The 20,427-nt window shown below is 34.7% G+C and overlaps 1 protein-coding gene across 8 annotated transcripts in view; it reads right to left on the bottom strand.

Annotated features, from left to right (window-relative positions):
• The window catches only part of GPATCH2 (G-patch domain containing 2), a 210,649-nt gene that overhangs the window by 175,611 nt on the left and 14,611 nt on the right, over positions 1-20,427 (bottom strand). For 7 of the 8 annotated variants that reach the window (XM_045876885.2, XM_064593865.1, XM_045876883.3 and 4 more), the window contains exons 3-5: positions 18,274-18,335; positions 15,122-15,304; positions 14,573-14,652 (exon numbers count right to left, since the gene is read on the bottom strand). In XM_045876885.2, coding sequence (XP_045732841.1) covers positions 14,573-14,652; positions 15,122-15,304; positions 18,274-18,335 — 325 coding nt within the window. Of the gene's footprint in view, positions 1-2,128; positions 14,446-14,572; positions 14,653-15,121; positions 15,305-18,273; positions 18,336-20,427 lie in introns of those variants that run through there. The other variant, XM_045876886.3, reaches the window with a different exon arrangement.

Here is a 20,427-nt window from a genome sequence, read left to right as displayed (position 1 = left end):
CCCAACAAATAAATTTAGTAATTTTTTAAAACAAGTGAGGCACAAAACAGAAATGAACTGATTAACCTATGGAAGTTAGTATTTTACCTATCATTTTGAATAGTTCCAGAACATTTTTATATTTAACATGTGAGCTTAAAAATAATTAAAAATTTCAATTAAAAAGTATATTCTGTTATTAAATCAAAATAACCACCAGAAGTAAAACTGACTTTAAACAAAATCAAATTCCCATTTTAAATTTTAATTCACATGAAATGTTAATTTTGGTTATTAGCAAATCCAAATTATTACAACAGTCACACTGTAACTGCATGCAGTACTTTGAGATCTATCAAAGTAATAAAGTAACCTGTCAAACGAGTAATTATCTATATTTAATCTATATATAAAACAAATGGCCCAGAAATGAGTAAAGTCTGTAATTCACTCAAGACACATTGATGCCATATATTCATGGTGAGAACATCTAATTTCTTCATACATATTCATATCTTAATTCACTTTTAACAAAGTTTATGATTATGACTGTTGTGAAAACAGTGTATGTCCTAGTGTCTAAATGAAATCAAGGATTACCGACCAGCAATAAGATAATCTAAAAAGAAAGTATGTGTGTGTGTGTTTGTGGAAAAGCCCCTTCTCATATATAAAGTGTCTGCTTTGCCCTTCTTGCCCTTCACAGTGCTACACCATGGAGCTGGGGAGCTGGAAGTTATCTGTTGGGAAAAATAGGAGGAGAGAACTCATCCAGTCAGCTAGACAGCCAGCACCTCGAGGAGCATTCCAATGGATATAAAGGCATTTCAATTACAAACATAAGACAGAATATATACAATAATGTGTTAGTAATATATATAATACATGCAATTATTTGTTGAGGAAACAGGATGACTCTAAGATTTTGTTTCATCAAGGAAGAGTTAGATTACATGGTATTTCCTATAAACAGTCAACTCCAAAGGCTGGACATGTACTAGTATTTTATGAAGCTATCTGCGAAGTAGATTAGGGAAAAGTTGTGATACTAATAAATATGAAGAAGGCTAATACCAAATTTGCAGCAAGAATCAAATTATTTATTCAATACAATCAGCAACAATTTAAAAGGGTGAATTAAGAATTTGATGACAAAAATTCTTGACTCTTTCCTTGAAATGAGAACCCAATCAAATTTTGAAGAGCACAACTTTTATAAGCTGACAAGAAATTTAAGTTTCAAGTCCCATGGTATTTTCAAGTCATATCACTGTAGTTTCAGCTAAAAATACAGAAGAGAGTATAATTCCTGAAAATTTTTGTTTGTAAAAGGGTTGGAATTCAGACCTAACTCTGATCCTTCTTAAAGAAGCCAATGCTTTGAAAATCTGTGAATCCATAAAAAAAGAAAAGTTTTAAATGTCAGCAAAGACCTAGTAAGTTAAATCAACAGGTTAAATAAATCAAAGGACAGGAGAGAAAACATATAAGAAGTGGAAGAGTTGACAGAAGGAACGGACAGCATATTTATATGATGCAAACTATTACATTGAAAAACAAAACAGATAACCAATTCAACACATTCAACTTAATCAACAGAACTCAAGAACAATCTGCCCATTATATTCATGAACGTGACCAAACTACCTGACTGAAATGTATTATTTCTAGGCCATTAGGCCCAGACATTTTTTGAGAAATTAAAAACTAAGTGTAAATATATTTTTTACCCTTGAAGGGGAGGCTGTATGGCTTGATGGCTAAGTCCCTGGGGAGCTGGCCATGGGGTCAGAGTTTACATCCTGACACTACCAATTACTAGCTGTGGCCTTAAACAAGTCATTTAAGCCATTTGTCCCTGTTTCCTGGTTTATAAGAGAGGAGAATATTTACCTCAGTAGGCTTTTTTCCAACATTAAATGAATTAACATACATAAAGAGATTAAAACACCACCTGGCAAATAGTAAGAACTCAATAAATGTGAGGTAATATAATTAATAGCAATAAAATATTTGTCCTTTAATATTAGTTACATAAAAGCTGATATGAGAAATAAATTATCAATATACTAACATGAAATATTATGCAGCTGTTCAAACAAATGAATGAAAAAAAAGTATAATTTACAATCTGACTTTTTTTTGAAGATTTATTTTATTTTAGAGAAAGAGAAAGAAAGACGGGGGCAGAGATGGAGGAGGGAGAGAATTTCAAGCAGACGCCTCACTAAGTGTGGAGCCTGATGTGGGGCTTGACCCCAGAACCCTGAGATCATGACCGGAGCTGAAACCAAGAGCTGGATGCTTAACCAACTGAGCCGCCCGGGCACCGCTCTGACTTTTTAAGGTGTAAAAACCGAGATGCAGAAGAACAGATGCTGTCTTTGCACAGATGGGCATGGGAGGAATGGGGTGTAGCACAAAGACCTTCCACTGGATATTTTTTTGTCCTGGTTGACTTTTAAAACCTGTGCATCTATTACTTTTTTATAAAAATGAAAATTACAATAAAAGGACACTAGGTGAGATTTCCCAGGACCCACAACCGACTGATCATACATTTATTTTAGTTCTCTCCCAAAGCCCTACTAAAATGACATGAAAGAATAAAAAGTTAAAATTCCACTAGGGCAAAGAGAATAGGAAAGAAGATACCATCAACCGAGGTACTTCAACAAAATTATACATGAAAATCAAATGGGTGTGTGCCTGGCTGTTCAGCTTTCTTTAGTGCAAGGCGGGTGGGGAGAGGGTGGCAACAAAAAGCAAGTTGACTAAAGCAGAAGACTCCAGAAAGTTTCAGAAATTGGAGGTGCCAGATACCTCCGAAACAGGGAGTCTATTAAGGAAAAAAAAAAAAAAAGTTGATCCCCTGATTCCAATCCTTAGCCACAGTCTTATCATATTACTACTGCTACCCTATAGCACAGAAGCTCAAAATTTATCATTTAAATATGTTAAACTATAATGAACACTAGGTGTTCACATATGCAACTAAACTCTACCTCTGAAACTAATAATATATTCTATGTTAATTAATTGAATTAACATAAAATAAAATTTAAAAAAATAAAAAAAATAAAAATGTTCAACTTGAAAGGGGCCATACTGATGGTGACATGATATACCTTTACTAGGTCAGGGGGAATTCAGTGAAAGTCAGCACATTGAATGCTCCCTGTCCTCTGCTTTGCAATTAGAATGCTGGCCAGTGGACTCATCACTGTCCCACCCACCACCCTTGAGGGAGATTACTTAGTAGGAGATTATTTCCAAGGGAAGTCCCTATTGTAGCAACATTTAAGGATTCTCCAACCAAAAGGTACACAAGCCCTGCATCTGCACACTAGGCATCGAATCAGCTTTTCTTTAATGCTTTGTTAAATGAAATCCCATCCTGCCATCACATCATAAAATACATACATAAAAGGACAACATAAAAACAATGAAGAATTTAGACACTACTCTTGGTAGGAAAGGATGTTACTTAAGATTGAACTGGCTTCATAACTAGTGGTGGAAAACTCCCTAAAAAACAGACCAGTAATCTCTACCAACATTCTCAAAATTATTAAGCACATCCTATGTGCCTGAGCTGGATTCCCGTCACGGGGCTGCTAAATGTACTTACCGGGTATAATGCAAACATAAGCAGAAGAATAAAGAATAAAACAGAGACAGGAGGGGCAATGCCACTTCAGAAGATGGAATGGTCTCTCAAATGTGAAGAGTTGGAGGTTTTGAAGAAAAGGTGAAGAATGTGAACTGTTCCTTGAAGGGTATGAATCTAACAGTAAGGAGAGGGACGTACTGCTATGAGCAAAGCTATAGTATGAATGGATGTGGCTGATCAGGGGAAAGCTGAAGGAGGCGTGGGCGCGTTGAGAACGTAAGACCATCTGGGAAGGAGTGAAGTGTTACAGTTCCTAGGTGAGCGGTGAAGGTAAAAGGAACAAACCTAGATTTTATGATTAAGGCAGTGAAAACTATTTTTTGGCTTGGGCTTAACCATGTTTTAAAAATGTGTATTTGGAGTTACATGTGATACAGATCAGGGGAAGGAAAACTAGAAGACAGACCAGGGACAAACCTAATGTGTTATCAAAATGTAAGGTTATGAGTAACTACCCTAAGGCACTGAAATGAAGGGGCTAACAGGAGAGATAAAGAAATAAGATTCAGACATGTCTAGATGTGGAAAGAGTGAAGGAATAAAGAGAACACATAAACTAAAATTTGAATTGAAGAATGAAAAACCACTAGGGATCAACGCTTCCCTTAACCAATGTTAGGTCTCCCCTCTCTGTCTCTTTCCCAGTTAATTTTTATTAACCAAACTGTAAGGTACTGAGGCTACAGGCATATCTTACTCATTTTTGTATTCCTGGCCTTTCCCACAACAAAGACATCACTAGCCTGTGTGTACAACTGAACCAAGAAATGTGTGGCTGAAAACACACAGGCAAGACACTGAGTTTCTGAGTCAGATGAAACATACTTATTTATTCATCCAACAAATGATATAAGACACTGTTTTTTTTTTTTTTAAGATTTTATTTATTTATTTGAGAGAGAGAGAATGAGAGACAGAGAGCATGAGAGGGGGGAGGGTCAGAGGGAGAAGCAGACTCCCTGCGGAGCAGGGAGCCCGATGCGGGACTCGATCCAGGGACTCCAGGATCATGACCTGAGCCGAAGGCAGTCACTTAACCAACTGAGCCACCCAGGCGCCCTGATATAAGACACTCTTATAAAATGTTTTTGTGGATCAAAAAATTAGAAAAGTCTATCAAAAACACAAGTAAATGAAATGGAATGGGAGGAAGCCTAAGTAATAATTGTTTACTTTTTAAAGACTGTAGATTCTAAAGAAGTACTTTTAGACTACAGACTTCAAAATCTATACAAATCTGAAAGTCCTCAAAAAGACCAAGTGCATGCTATTAAATATTACTACAATTCTACTGTAACCTAAAGATAAATGCACCTGCAATGCTATAATGGTGAACTGTCTATAACCAATGACCAGATTTAAATACGAAGTTCTAAGAGGAAGATGCTATATTGGGGATGGCTCAAGTCATCGCTTCTTTTTTTTTTTTTTTAAAGATTTTATTTATTTATTCATGAGAGACAGAGAGAGAGAAGCAGAGGGAGAAGCAGGCTCCCCGCTGAGCAGGGAGCCCGATGCGGGACTCGATCCAAGGATCCTGGGATCATGACCTGAGCCGAAGTCAGACGCTCAACCATCTGAGCCACCCAGGTGCCCCAAGTCATCGCTTCTTTTGTATCCAAAGAGATGATGAAACTTCTACTTTATTTCCTCAAGAAGCACTGGTCAATGTTTTAGACAACTGTCATTTAACAACAAACATTTTATAGGTTTTACTGGCTTAAAATATTTATAAATACTTTTGGCCTGCATCTCTGGTTTATCAGAATCCTGTTGCCTGCATGACAGGCAACAAATAACTGCTTGGCATTTTCTAACTGTTGTACAGGGAACCCCTTTTATTTATATGACTTCTTTGTGAATTCTCAGTTGTTCAAATTGACCTTCAGTTGGAGGATTTGCAGGTGACTTCAATATAGAAAGCGCTTGTTAAATATTTTTTTTTTTTTTAAAGATTTTATTTATTTATTTGACAGAGAGAGACACAGCGAGAGAGGGAACACAAGTAGGGGGAGTGGGAGAGGGAGAAGCAGGCTTCCCGCGGAGCAGGGAGCCCGATGCGGGGCTCGATCCCAGGACCCTGGGATCATGACCTGAGCTGAAGGCAGACGCTTAACCGACTGAGCCACCCAGGTGCCCCGCTTGTTAAATATTTTTTTTGGAAGTGTTCTACCCATCATTGATTTTGAATTTTTCTGATATTAGATATCTGACATAGCTGAAGGCAAATTAGAAAACTGAGTTTTATAGACCATCAGAATTAATTCTATCAGCAACATAAAAAGCAGAAAACCAAAGTTGAAGCTTTGAAGAAAGTGAAATGTTTGCAACATTTCTGATTCTCCGATTCTGACTAAAAGACATATGGAAAGAAAGAAAGAAAGAAAGAAAAGAAAGAAAGAGAGAAAAAGAAAGAACAAAACTAATGGGGACTCCAGCAATGTCACCACCATTTTAAAGAGCAACAAGGAAGGAGGGGTATTGAGTCTCCATCTGTGGAATCAAAGGGTTACCAATCAGCAGTCTTAATTTCTAAAGAAAAAACATTTTAGAACATTATTTCAAAGGTTTCTCAGGATACAAGAGAGTAATTTAAAATGATAAACATAATCCTGACACTTTCTAAAAACCTCAAATGTTTGCTTTTAAGGAGATTCAAAAAAAACCTCAATCTTTAAACAAGCCATTTTTCTTTACTAACAACATGATAACCTAAGAACTTACACACAAATGGCAAAATGAAAAAAGATTTTAAAAAAGAAAGCGTGGCAGTTCATGTATTTTTAAAAACGTAATAGAAAGACTATTGCCGTGCACGATATTTAAGTGGCCACAAAGGCAGAACTACTACATCACAATATTAAATCTCAAAACAGACATCACGATTAAAACCAAAGAAGAAAACCAAACACTATATAAATATTTGGCACCTGTAAACTTTCTTTTAATAAAAAAAATTCAAAAGCATCAATAGTACTATTGTTCTTTGTAAACAAAAATGACATTCTTTTGTAATGTATATGCCTACCTACAGTGACATTTAAAAACTGCCATTCAGTCTGGTCAGGAAACAGCAGAAACCTCTAGGACCTACACCAACTTCTTGAATAAACGGGTTTCAGTAATGCACACTCTTGTTTCTTATCCCAGGTTGTTATAAGAGGGATGAGAAGAAAGCACTAGATTAGCCAAGGCTGAAAATTATTCCAGCCTGCAAATCATATTACCTCCAATCACCTTCATGTTCTGTAATTGTGTCACATCACCCTGTTGAATCTTCTCCATGGCCATTTCTATTTACTTACTCACCCTCCTCCCCCAACCAAGCTTATTTTTACTGATTAAAATATAAGTTCCTGGAACCTTTCTGCCTTGCTACTTTAACCCCCAAGGCCTAGAACAGTATCTAGCACACAGTAGAGACTCAATAAATATATTTTGCATTAATGGATACTACTCAAAAGTCAATCAGATTATTGAGTCCAATAAAATATAGCGGTTCAGTCTACCCTGGATCCCATCTACTAGGGGACAGGGACAGACCGTAGATCCCTAATCTTATAACCACCCAATGTACCCTCTATACTGCTATTCATGTGATCTCTCAAGACAAATCTGATTACCTTAACCATCCCTCCCCCCCAAGAGATTACATCAGTTTGCATGCATTCCCATGGAATGCATATTGTATTATATTATATTATATTATAACATATCTGTACTATCAAATATGTATCTATTCCACTTTTAATAAAGTGTAATACAATGAGACTAAATATCAATATTAATATTGATACTACTTTTAGTGGAACAGAGTCTGAAATGATCTAATTCCAGTCTACCTCACCAAACAAACCCTGTCTACCATACACTCCTCTACACAAGCATATCTTATATATACTTCAGCAACACTGGATTCAGTTTCCTGAATATTCCATGTGGTTTTAAACTTAAGCCTTGCCCATCCATTCCTGTCTGCCAATTCCCTCCCCAGTGAGTTGGTAAGCTAACTCACACCTGAAGTCCCAGCTAACAAATCTTCCTCCTGTATGAAGTCTACCCAAGTTCCATTAAAAAGGGGTAGGAAAGGGACATCCGGGTGGCTCAGTTGGTTAAGCGGCTGCCTTCAACCCGGGTCATGACCCCAGAGAACGGGATTGAGTCCAGCATTGGGCTCCCTGCTCAGCGGGGAGTCTGCTTCTCCCTCTGACCCTGCCCCCTCTTGTGCTCTCTCACTCTCTCTCAAATGAATGAATAAAATCTTAAAAAAAAAAAAAGGGGGGGTGTAGGAAAAGAGCAGTGCAAGAGAAATACAGAGGCTATCATCATGGTTGAAACAGACATGTGACAGCTCCTAGATACATTGTACGGACTTGGAGAGATAATGAGGGACCATGGAGGGTAAGCAGAGAAAACAGAAACACAGCAAGAAAGCAGACCAGAATTGGACGATGTTAAAGATCAAGAACAAGGTACTATATACTACCTGAGAAACAAAGAAAAGGACTGGAATGGAGGATTTGGTTCCAGTTATTAATCCGATGGAAAACAGTAAAACATTTTAATTATCATTTTTATTATGGCACACAACTTGATTGTGCTCATTCTTCAAGATAGCAAAGAATGCTGCAGATTTTTCAAAATAACTCACACTTCCAATTGCATTTGGTAACCAGGAATGAAGACTATTTTATGAAGAAAATTTATTTATATTTCTCAGCAACATGACAACAGAGTGAAGAAACTTCCAGATTTCATTAATTTTGGCATAGCAAAGGAAAAACAAATTTGAAAGTGTTTAAGTTGTAAATGTTAATAGGACTAAATGAATTAAAATATATAACTATAATTTAGAAAAGTGTCTGGCACATAGTAAGCATCATTGTAAGTCATTACTAACACTCTCTTTGCTAGGTTCCAGTATTTCTGGAGTATCACAAACCCAAATGACAATATAAGAAACCAGGCCAAATCTAGTGGTAAGTAATCAGAAAAGCAGGGACAAATATTTTAAATAGGTAGATAAAAAGTGTAAGTGGTCAAATTTGGCATTATTAAAATACCAAGATTGAACATGTTTATGTATTCTTTCCTAAAGGATTTTAAAAGCTAAATATGGACAAAAGAATAAGCATTCAAATACTTGTTGAATGAATAATATAACATATATATACTATCAAATATATATATATTCCACTTTTAATAAAGTGTAATACAATGACTAAATACCAATATTAATATTGATACTACTTTTAGCGGAACAGAATGAAAAACTATTAGATTCAAATTTTCAAATATCAATTATAGGTATTAAATTTATATGTAAAATGTAAAGTGAATAATGACACCAAAATAGAGAATTTTAAATCAAACAAGAGACACTATCAAAATGTCTTCTGTAGAAGAAATATTTATTACAATTCTACTAAGCAGTACTTCCGTATGATACAAAATCTACTTTATCTCAAAATAAGTTCTAAGAAATAAAGTATTAATTTCCAGCATGAAATCTGGATCTCAAGCTGACTTTGAGATAAGATAAAAACTAAATTATTAACAAACATAGTAACAGATTAGAATATATGTGATATATATTTAGAATAAGAAAATTCTAAATATATATTCTTCTTGGATTCTGCAAAGTAGCCAAAAATGCTTTGAGGATATAAACAAATATCAATTCACAGAGAGTATAATTAAGCATTTAGTTACTGAATTCCACTGAAAAATATCAGATAGTTAGCACATGGTCAGATTACAGTTGAGGACACACAAAATCATTTTAGATTTGTTTTCTATTATAAAATTTCTTAGACTAGCCTAAGAGAAAAGTTTATGTAGTTCCCCTATTTAAATCAAATCCATTTAAAAGGGCCCTTCTGTTGTAAAAGGCTGTAAATCAGACTAAATATTCCCACTCTAGGATCCTAAGAAACAATAAAACAGAGGTTGAGCAAGACAGAGTAAATCATTATAGAACCATTACCATTATCAATATGCCACTCATGAAATCTGGTTTGGTCTTCCATGATATACTTCAGAGAAAGAAAATATATACAATATTCCCTTCTCTTACACAATGAAATGACTCAAGATTCTAAACAGATATAAATTATTTTGAGGGTGGATATAACAGTATGCTTACTTGTACAGCATGACAATTTAGATTAAGGGTTGATGTTCACATTTTTTTCAGATATTTAAATTGAGAAACACATGTAAATAAATAGTCCCTTAAATCAGATTCATTTTCTTTGACAGAATAACCACCACCATCACCACTATACTTGTTCTCATTTCATCTATACAAAAAGCTGGACTGAAATGATGATAAGATTTTTAAACAGAACCTTACAACCTTTAGGTACAATTCCTTATGTAATATTAATATTGGATTTTAGGTACTATATTTTAAATGGAGTCATTTATTTCCTGATCTTTCAATAACCACTCAATTTGAATGCTAACTTAGAAAAATGTAAAAAAAAAAAAAAAAATGTAACACCTGTTCTAAGACCATCAGTTTAAAAACTTTTTTTTTCAAAAATCTCTTGTCTATAGAGAACAATGATTAATTAAGATGCTCAGGGGTAGGATACCTTGGCTAACTGAAATGCTATGCCTAAGTCAGGGTAATTGAATTCACTTTATTAATGCTATATCCCAAAATATATATCTCTGATGGATCATTATTCTGAGGATTATTCACTCTGAATTGTACTTGATGAAAAAATTCTGGAAATACAGGAGATTCACCCTGCATCTTCTGGATAATGGTCTCAGAATATTCCTCAGAATTAATTTTCATTTGCTTAATTCTCCTAAAAGAGGTAAATATTAGAGGCTTGTTAGCAGGGCTCCAATAAATCAGTGCTTTAATCTAACAGAAGTACAGCAATAGTTATTTCTTTCAACATTAAATTCTCAAAACTGTTACTACATTCGCCCGTCATGTATATGGGCAAATTATTTTTAAAAATCATGTAACTCTGGTCCAAAACCTCCTAAACAGTATAAGTCTTTCTGCAAATGAATGGCCTAATGATTGAAACTTAGTTAGGGAGAGTTATTTAGAACAGTTTTTTAATCTGCAATTAGGGTTTGAGATTTAATGCAGTGGCTGTTGATCTAAAATTCACCTGAAATTATTCTTCACAGACTATTAAAGACAAAGGCTGGCTCAAAGGTTGCAATATAAAGTACTTTAAATATTAAATATAAAGGCATATCATATATAAAGTATGAAAAGTTTAAAATATTTTGCATTTTGACCCATAATACAAATGTCCTCTAAATCATGAGATTCTGTATTTAGTATACCTAATAATAACAACAGTAACTATCATTTATTAAATATATATTATGCGACGAAATTGTTCTGGACCTATGATGTACAAATAACCTCATTTAATCCTGACAACACTTCCGCAAATTAAATATTGTCTCTATTTAACAGAAAGAGAAGATGAGGTTCAATTTGTCTTTAAAAGTAAAAAGAAGAACCAGAGTGGGGATTCACCAAGTTCAGACTCCAAAACCTCTAACTTTTCTGTAATACCACTTTGTCCTTGACAAAACTAAATAGAGTCAATCCTCATTACCATTTGAGAGTTCTACATGTACAAATTTGCCTACTCACTAACATATATCTGTAGCCCCAAATCAATTCTCTTTTTTAAAATTTTATTTTTAAGTCATCTCTCTACCCAACGTGGGGCTCGAACTTACACCCCCAAGATTAAGAGTCGCACGCTCCACCGACTGAGCCAGCCAGACGCCCCACTCTCAAGTCAGTTCTTGTAGCACTTCTAGGGTCATTCAGGAGCACTGAAAAATTTGTCCCCTGGTGCATGTGTGCATTCCCCACTGAGGTAAAAAAAGACAACAGTACCCATTCCTGTTTCAGCTCTAACTCTGTACACAAGTGTTGTTTTTGTGGTTTATTTGGTGCCCCATTTTTCAATTTTGTGTTTTTTGCAATTCATTGTTTTAAATGAACCCCAAGCACAGGGCTGAAGTGCTGACATGGGTTCCTAAGCATAAGAAGGCCATGACGTGCCTTGAGGAGAAATACACGCATTAGATCAGCTTGTTCAGGCATGGGTTATAGTGCTGTTGGTCATGAGTTCAATGTTAATGAATCAACTATATATATTAAGTAAGGTGTTTCTAGACACAAAGATACGTAAAACAAGGTTATGTATTGATCGACTGATAAAAATGTCATGACCGGAGGCTCACAGGAACCTAACCTGGTATTTCCCTTAGGAGCAATGGTTCAGTATTTGCTAATTAGTGTTCAGGGCGACTTTAGAGAACATAACTATGGTGAATAATGAACAATCCAATTGAAAACTTTTCCCCCAAGAATGTTCCCATTAATATTTCAGTGAAAGACTCTTCAGTCATTTCTGTCAGAGGTCATGACTAGCTGTGCAGTCACCACTCATCTGCATAAGAGAAAGAAACCTCTCGCTGCCATTCTGTTTCATGGGTGTAGCTACATGTGTCTGCCTTTGCTCAGAAAATTAATCTCTCTTCAAAGCAATCTGGCTTTCCAGTGTGAAAGTCTGAGGAATTAAATTTAATTCTTATTTCTGGATGTCATGGGTACTGTTTAAATATGACTATTTTGTGAGATTATGATTTTTAAGACTAGACTGTTACATACAATATGGACAGCATGAGAACAACAACAACAACAAAACTTAGCAGAAGAATTTAAAAATACCAGCACAAATTGGAACTCTTACCTTTCTTGTCCAAGTCAGATATTTTATTGAAAAAAAAAAGATTACAGTACTTAAAAATCCAAACAAGGACAATTCAGGATTGAAAGAAAGAAAACCTGAAGGAGCCCATTGTCTTCAGTAAAATTTGAATACAAAAAAATGTAGACCAGGAAAACAGTTTATGGCCTAATGCACTTGTTCCATGATAAACACACATATATAGTATTTCTCCATCAAGTGAAACTTAATCACCTTTTTACAATTTAGAGAGGGAAGGCAGCTTTTACTATGGTTAAGCCATGTATCATCAATACCATGAAGCTAGCCTATCAGATGTAATAGCTTCTATAAAATACCACAGTGAGATTGCAATAAGCCTAGAAAATGGGCTACAAATCCCAGCTATGCTCAAGCAAGCAGTGAACCAAAAATAAAAATAGGTAAAACTGAACCAAGAACTAGATAGCATTCATCTAGATTCATGATTGGTAAGGCAAAGTTCATAGGCCAAGGTTTTAAAGTGACTTATTCAGGTCTAAAAGGCAGTCATTATACAAAATAAAATAAAAGCATTTATGTAATTCAGAAAAAAAATCACGAATTTTTACTCTAAAGGACATAGCACAAAAAAAGCTTACTTACAATGACCAAACACCACATTATTGTACCTCTAAAATATCACTTTAAATATGCAAAGGTAAAGATACTCGAAGTTGCACTTTATCATATTTAATCTCTCTAGTTTAGACAAGCAATCTAAAAGATGTCACACGCTTTCTGCTTAATACATTTTCTGAAATCTTTCAGACTGTAATACCTTTAGGTAAAAGAAATGTCAACTTTAAGTTTCTTTCCCAATCACCATATTTAAGTTAGCCATTAAATGCTGAATTAACAATTAATCCATACAACAATATAAAAATACATGTATTAAATCACAGTTTTCATCAATTATTGGAACGTAATAAAAAATACTCAACATTTTAACATGCCATTTTGAAGAATTCAAATGGCCTGAATGTTGTAGAATGTCTAAATTGTACCATCAATAGAAATGTTACATTTTCCCCTCTGCTTGTGAAAATGAGCTCATGCAAGTATTTCTGACACTCACAGTGACACATATGGTCTGCCAAGGGTGTGCAAGCAGCTCTCACTTTTAAACATGACAATATGATTCAGAGGCATACAGTATTATTTGAAATACCAGCTTTCACATGATTTCCAGAAGCTCTAAGCCAAAATGATGATTTTGAGTGGTTGCAGGTATCAGACAGAGCAGGTAATTTAAAAAGTAATAATAAATTATTCTACTAGCACAGACTAGTTATCACTGTAGTTAGCTTAAAACTAGGATGATTTTTTTTTGTAGTACAATGAACACTATACTATAAAATACAATGGGTTTGCAATACAGAGCAGATTTTCCAAGTAGAAAGCAAACTGAACAAAACAGAAATTCTAGTAAAGATTATCAACCTTACCTACTACTCATCTTAGCCCTTGTTAAAATACCCTGAGTAAAATGCAAATATTTTAAATAATGCTGGTTATATAAGACTTCTCTAAAAATGAGCCATAAATGTCAATGCATCATGTTTATTTACAACAGTCAGAGATGTAAAAATTAGTTCTTAACCAGTCACAATATAAACATTAAGGAATACTTGTGTGAGATCTGGAAGTTTTCCATTTTTTAGGTTTTGTTAGTATTTTGGCAAAGCAAGTAATACATAAATGGGTTCAATGTAAAAAAAAATCATAAAAGAGAAAAATATATAAAATTTACAGTAGTTCTACCCACCCTGGGCCAACCTAGATCCCTAAAAAGCCTCCCCAACCAGGTTCACTTCTGACTAAAGGAAGAATACCAGTCCTCCACAGCAAAAACAGCCCCATCTTTTCATCAAAGAGGCTCTCACTTCAGTGATATTCCTCCAGGGGAAGAGGACAGGAGCCAGGTTCCCTCGAATGTCATTCCCCAGATGTTCAAAACGTAACTAATTTATTAGCATTAGAAGATTTGGTTTATAGGGGAATCTCACTGGTCCAGTTTGTAGCCTACAAAAAAATGGATTATTTTTAAGTATAACATTAGAATATGAATAAAGGATGAGGATGTGGCTTTTTATTCCATAGAAATGGAAACATTTCCAAACATGACAATTAAACAAAAAAGCATGCCTACCATTGAAGTTGTGGTCCCTCCTGATTTTTTAAAGTTCTTGGAAGGCATTCCATGAAGGCGACTGAGTCTAGCTTGGAAACCTGGAAAATCAAAGTCCTCAATTTAGGAGATTCTATGATCACTGTTCCTATCAATACAGAATTCAAAATAAGTCGGAGGTAGGAAACGTCTTATATATATAGTAGTGGGGAAAATGCAAAACACACTTAAAAGATCTGAAGCAATGCCTAGTAGTGTTCTAATGAGCTTAGCACACAACCACTGATTATTTAAGATTTATGGTATTATTCAATAGGGCTTTTCTTTCCTCCTAATTTACCTTTCTAACATTTCAACATTTTCACACTGGTCCTAGCAAGGAGGCAAGTCAATCTTTCTAATAATTAGAATGCATGATTAATGTAGTAGCTGAAATACTGTTTGACATGTGTCTTTATAGCATCTTGTGTTTAGACACTTTCATTTCCATTTTAGCCTATCCTCTTTTAATGGTTATTCCTAGATTCACTATAAGCCCACCATATTCAGCAGTCAGCAAGTGCTACTGACCTCTTCTTCCCGGATGTGACATAAGAGGGAAAGAACCAGTTAAGATACTTTCAAAGACAGGATCTGGTAAATTTTTGTCTAGCTCGGTAGGGTCCTCCTTGTCCCACCAGGGCACAATTCCAGTGATGCCGCACGCTCCACCTGATTCCTTCTCATAAAACCAGTCACTCTGCTCATCATCACCTGTGCAAATACAAGAAATCCCCCAAAGACTGTTTTATTATCCAAATACACAGAGTTATCAGATTTAGGTTTAAAGAATGCAAGACAGCAATTAAATCTGAATTCCAGAGAAATGATTTTTCATATAAATATATAGTACCTGCACAAAATTTTTAGTATGTCTAAATACTGAATGGGACACACTTATATTAAAAAATTATTTGTTATATACCTAAAAATCAAATTTAACGGGGGATCCTGTATTTTACCTGGTAATCATTTACATAATCAATACAGAAAACTTCTCATTTTATACCATGGCTTCATTAAAATGTTTTTTAACCCTACAACAAGAACTGCCAACATAAGCTGGTATGTTTTAGAACCAATTAAAAAATGTGAAAAACAATAATACAGGTTAATTCTAGGGCAAAAACTATAGAGAAATCCATTTAAGTTACTACCCTTTCCAAATTAAAGAAAAACAAGCCTTAATCTCCTACAGTGAATTTAAAGTATAAAACTGTAGAACCTGTTCTCTGCAGCTGATAATGGTATATAATTAGCTTAATTTCATGATTTGTATGGAGTGTAAAAGGGGAAATGATTATGAACAGATGTGACTAAATGAAATTAATCTGATTAAGTTCATTAAGAAATAGTTGTGAAAAAGTTGATTTTAAATGAAAAGTGACAATACCACAGAGTTTACAAAGAAACTATTACTGGACTATGACAAGCAAGGTATTTTTAAGACAGAACACTATCCATAGTAAGGTGGACTTTTGGGAACACCCACGAGTGTAACCATGGAGAAACGATCCATTTAAAATTCAGTTTAAAATGTACTGAAAAGAAAATGTGAATCAACAGTATTTTGTTTTTAAAACAGGAACAAGGGCAAAAAATACAGAAGAAGGCAGATGGCTTTTAAAAATAGGTGGCAAATAGTTTTTTGAATATGATCCTAGATTCACTCAAGTCTTCATGATTCTTAGAAAAATTAATTCTGGTTTTTAAGAGGGTCATCACAACTGCCATAAAGTTTTTCCCTTTACAGAAAGAGATTTCTGATTTCCAAAATCTCTTAGTACAAGTATTTTTTAAAAGCAAACTAGGACAAAAACAAAGCTTCAACTGAAAATGACTTTACGAGAAACAGCCATACCTCAAATTACGAGCGAGTGAAGTTTAAAGCATTTGGAAAAGCAACGCCACCAGTTTATTTCAATTGAGGATTTAATAAAAATTAATTTAAAAAAGGCACATTTCAAAGCACATAAATATTAGTACTTTTACTGAGAATTATATTAACATTTCCTAGAACAGGTATAGGTACAAGAAAAGAAAGGGAGTCACTTGAAACTAATTACCTTTCATCTTGATTCCAACTGAAACAATGTTATTATACAAAAATGAGGTTATTTTATTTTTGATGTGATACACAACCTTGTTCTTAGCAGGGAAATCAAATAGCTAAAGATTAAGAACTTGAGCTCTGAAGTCAGTCAGACCAATTAGAATTGCAGTGTTATGTGACATTGGGGAAGGTATCTCGACTCTATGAGCCTAAGTTTCATCATACCTCCCAAAAAAGAATCTCCCAGGGTTTTCTTAAGAATAATATAAAAACCTAAAGTAAACTGAATGAAAAAAGCACTTAGAAATGTAAAATATAATAAGCTCATAATAAATGCTAGCATATTATTTTAAACCATTCAAAGCTTTTCAAAGGTGGACAGACTTGTCCAAAAGTTATTTTTTTTAAGTTTTTTTGGGGGCGCCTAGGTGGTTCAGTCGTTAAGCAACTGCCTTCGGCTCAGGTCATGATCTCAGGGTCCTGGGGAAAGCCCCGCATCGGGCTCCCTGCTCCGAGGGAAGCCTGCTTCTCCCTCTCCCACTCCCCCTGCTTGTGTTCCCTCTCTTGCTGTGTCTCTCTGTCAAATAAATAATTTTTTCATTTCCTTTCATTACCAAATGCAACATTTACAAAAACTGAGTAGACACATGTATTTAAATGAGAATTTAGGTATATTATCAAGGTAGTCAAACTCACTCTGAGCCCCGAGGTTCTAGCACATTTCAGCAAACTCTCTTAACTTTAAAAAGTCTATGGTCTTTAAAGCAGTATGTACCTATTTATCTGGAATATCTATGCGCTTGTAAGTAAGCCAAAATGAATGATCAATTCATTTTATTCCGACCAAGAGGAATGAACAGACTAAGAAAAAAATGCCTAGGTAGCTATTATTTTCTTCTTTTTTCCTATCCATAGACTATTTATAATTTAAAACAATAAATTTGGGGTCTTTTTTCTATCCCTAAGAACTTACTGCTTTCCTCTAAAGATTCTCAAGAAAGGCAGATAACATTTGCAGGTATGCCTCCTGCCCTCTGAAGGTTTCTCCTGTTTTCTTCCCAAATAGGTGTTTTCAAACTAATGCCATGTGAACGTGTGAAAAGCTTCAGGGATCTTTAAAGATGTAAAAGACCTAAGTTGTAAGACATGACTGTTTTAACAGTTCACAATATTGAATTCATGGAAACTGTCTAATTACTTACAAACTAGGGAGGATGAATAAATGTCACAGCTGAATAAAAATGACAAATGACTTGCAAATCCACCTTTACTAATGCTTAAACAGTATTAAATACATTCGGAATCAGGCAGAGAATGAGAACCAGTGTCTTGTGAACTTGCTAAGAGATAAAACTGTAAAGACTGAGGTATGTAAAGCTTTCTTAAGGAAGATAATCCTCCCTTAATATTATTAGCTCCACATGCTAGCTTTTGGAGATAATCAATTACTTTAGGGGTCATGAAGACAGGATACCGTTCATAGTATAAAAAGAACTAAACCCCAGTCCACTAAGTAGGTGTGTGTAAGTTAAATGGGTTGCCATCATCAACTTAAGAAATAACTAGTAATAAGCACAACTTTAAAATGAAGACGTTTTTCCAAAGGAATAAAAAAATAGCATTTCAGTACCTTGTCTTCCCTCATCATTGGTAAATAAGCCAGCATCAGTGCTGCTGAGACTGCTGGAATCACTGTAATAAGGGAAAAGGAAAAAAAAAAAAACAACAAAAAAACAGATCAAAAGAACAATTGATCTCTCAGTCGTAAAATTTTAAAGAGACATGGCAGCTCAGAGATGAAACTTAAGCCTGACAAAGATCTGAAAGAAAAGATGATTTTTTTTTAATCAAACTGCAAATATTCTGGTTCCATTAACTACAGAGCATATTATTTTTGGCACATAAAACCACAGGAATCTAATGGGACCCTGACAGTAAGCCAGATGTGACTGCAACGAGGTGCTGACACAATTGATGTATTTTATTATCTGCTTTCATCAAATGCTCACTGCTCCTTTCTTACGCCGTGCAATTCAGCCTGAGCCCGGAACACCACTGCTCAATAAAATGGGGAAAGTCTCAATCAAAAGCAGGCTAAGCCTTTCTTCAGCATATGAAATACAAGGGCCCAAGATGAAATTACTTTTCATGACCACATTTGCAAATATTCCAGAAAAGACATTACTTAAGAATGCACAACAACTCTATTACCTGGCAAGGAAGAAAAAAGTTTACAATGGTAACAATCCATTAAATCAAAGTTAAAATCTCTCTGAGCAAAAACAGCAAAATACGGAATATTGCCAATAATATTAAGGAGAGTATATGTAAAAATAACAGGTTCTCCTACTTCCATAGAAGTTCGAGTGTGATACAAAGTCCTATTTCACATACAAATTAAAACAAATAGGAGATATTCGACTGACATGAACTGTCACTATTAGTTCTAATAGAAGCCATGCTTATATGAAAATCTAGTTAGTTAAAAAAACCACAAAAAAGCAGATCATGTAGTAAAGGCTTGGCCTCTAAAGAAAATTGATAATGTTCTTTAAAAATTCTCATATACTCTTCTTCCTGTAATTCTTAATTTTAACCAATCAGGAAGTTGCCCCAGGAGAATTTTATAATACTTTTCCCGTTAACATGTACAACCCTATAACCTGACTTACTAAACAAAACTAATCTGTTTAAAAAAATTAATCTGTGGGGAGCCTGGGTGGCTCAGTCGTTAAGCATCTGCTTTCAGCTCAGGTCATGATCCCAGGGTCCTGGAATTGAGCCCCACATCGGGCTCCCTGCTTCACGGGAGGCCTGCTTCTCCCTCTCCCACTCCTCCTTGCTTATGTTCCCTCTCTCACTGTCTCTATCAAATAAATAGACAAAATCTTCAAAAAAATTAATCCGTTTTAAAAATATTTAAATTGAGAGTTTAGGATTAAAATTATAGATGAGATCTAAATCCCTAATGTTTTCTTTTTTTTTAAATTTTTTTGTTAACATATAATGTATTATTTGTTTCAGGGGCACAGGTCTGTGATTCATCAGTCTTACACAATTCAGTGCTCACCATAGTACATACTAAATCCCTATGTTTTCTGAATATAGAATATCATTTCAATTATTTGATTTTTAAAAAATAAAAAAGTATAAGGATTTATTAAATGGTACATTTCCCCTAGGAACTCTACGTTAGTCCATTTTTCTTTAACTTTCTTCATGTTAGGAGAATATATAAAGCTCCCTATACTGCACAAGTGTTAATTAAAGAATACTTTCTTAGACAATCACATCCATAATTTCTTATTTACAAATGCACATGCTCTCCTATGTACAGTGATGTCTGAGTATTAAAAACACTTTGGAAACTTCATCATTTTGCTATTCAGCTGTCCAAACTACTGTTGATTTTTATTTTTTTTCTCTTCTGTGATTGCGTAGTGCTTTCTTGTTTGCCTGTATCAACACAACCCTAACACAGGGCCTTATCCTACACACCTTGAGTCACAATTCTTGTTCTGAAATCCTTGAGGCAACATGTATTTAAAGTTCACAATTTTTCAAATTTTGGAAAGATATGTTCTAAAATGCCTAATAGGGGTCTGGGGTAGAACTCCAGAATCAAACCTATTAATATATTTTTTCAAATAAATGAATGAATATCCACATTAAATCCAGGTCAAGCTAGGTCTGGCCACAAATGAGTTAGTTTTTCACAGCTTTCAGAATTCAGATTTATAGATAAAGGACTGTGAGATGTGAAACTATGTGCTCTTTTTCTGGG

The sequence above is a fragment of the Mirounga angustirostris genome, unplaced genomic scaffold, assembly GCF_029215605.1.
Source record: "Mirounga angustirostris isolate CCGP_5_RB_7025 unplaced genomic scaffold, mMirAng1.0.hap1 SCAF_6, whole genome shotgun sequence".
In the NCBI taxonomy this organism is placed as follows: Eukaryota; Metazoa; Chordata; class Mammalia; order Carnivora; family Phocidae; genus Mirounga; species Mirounga angustirostris.
This window is presented reverse-complemented; position numbering and strand designations above follow the sequence as displayed.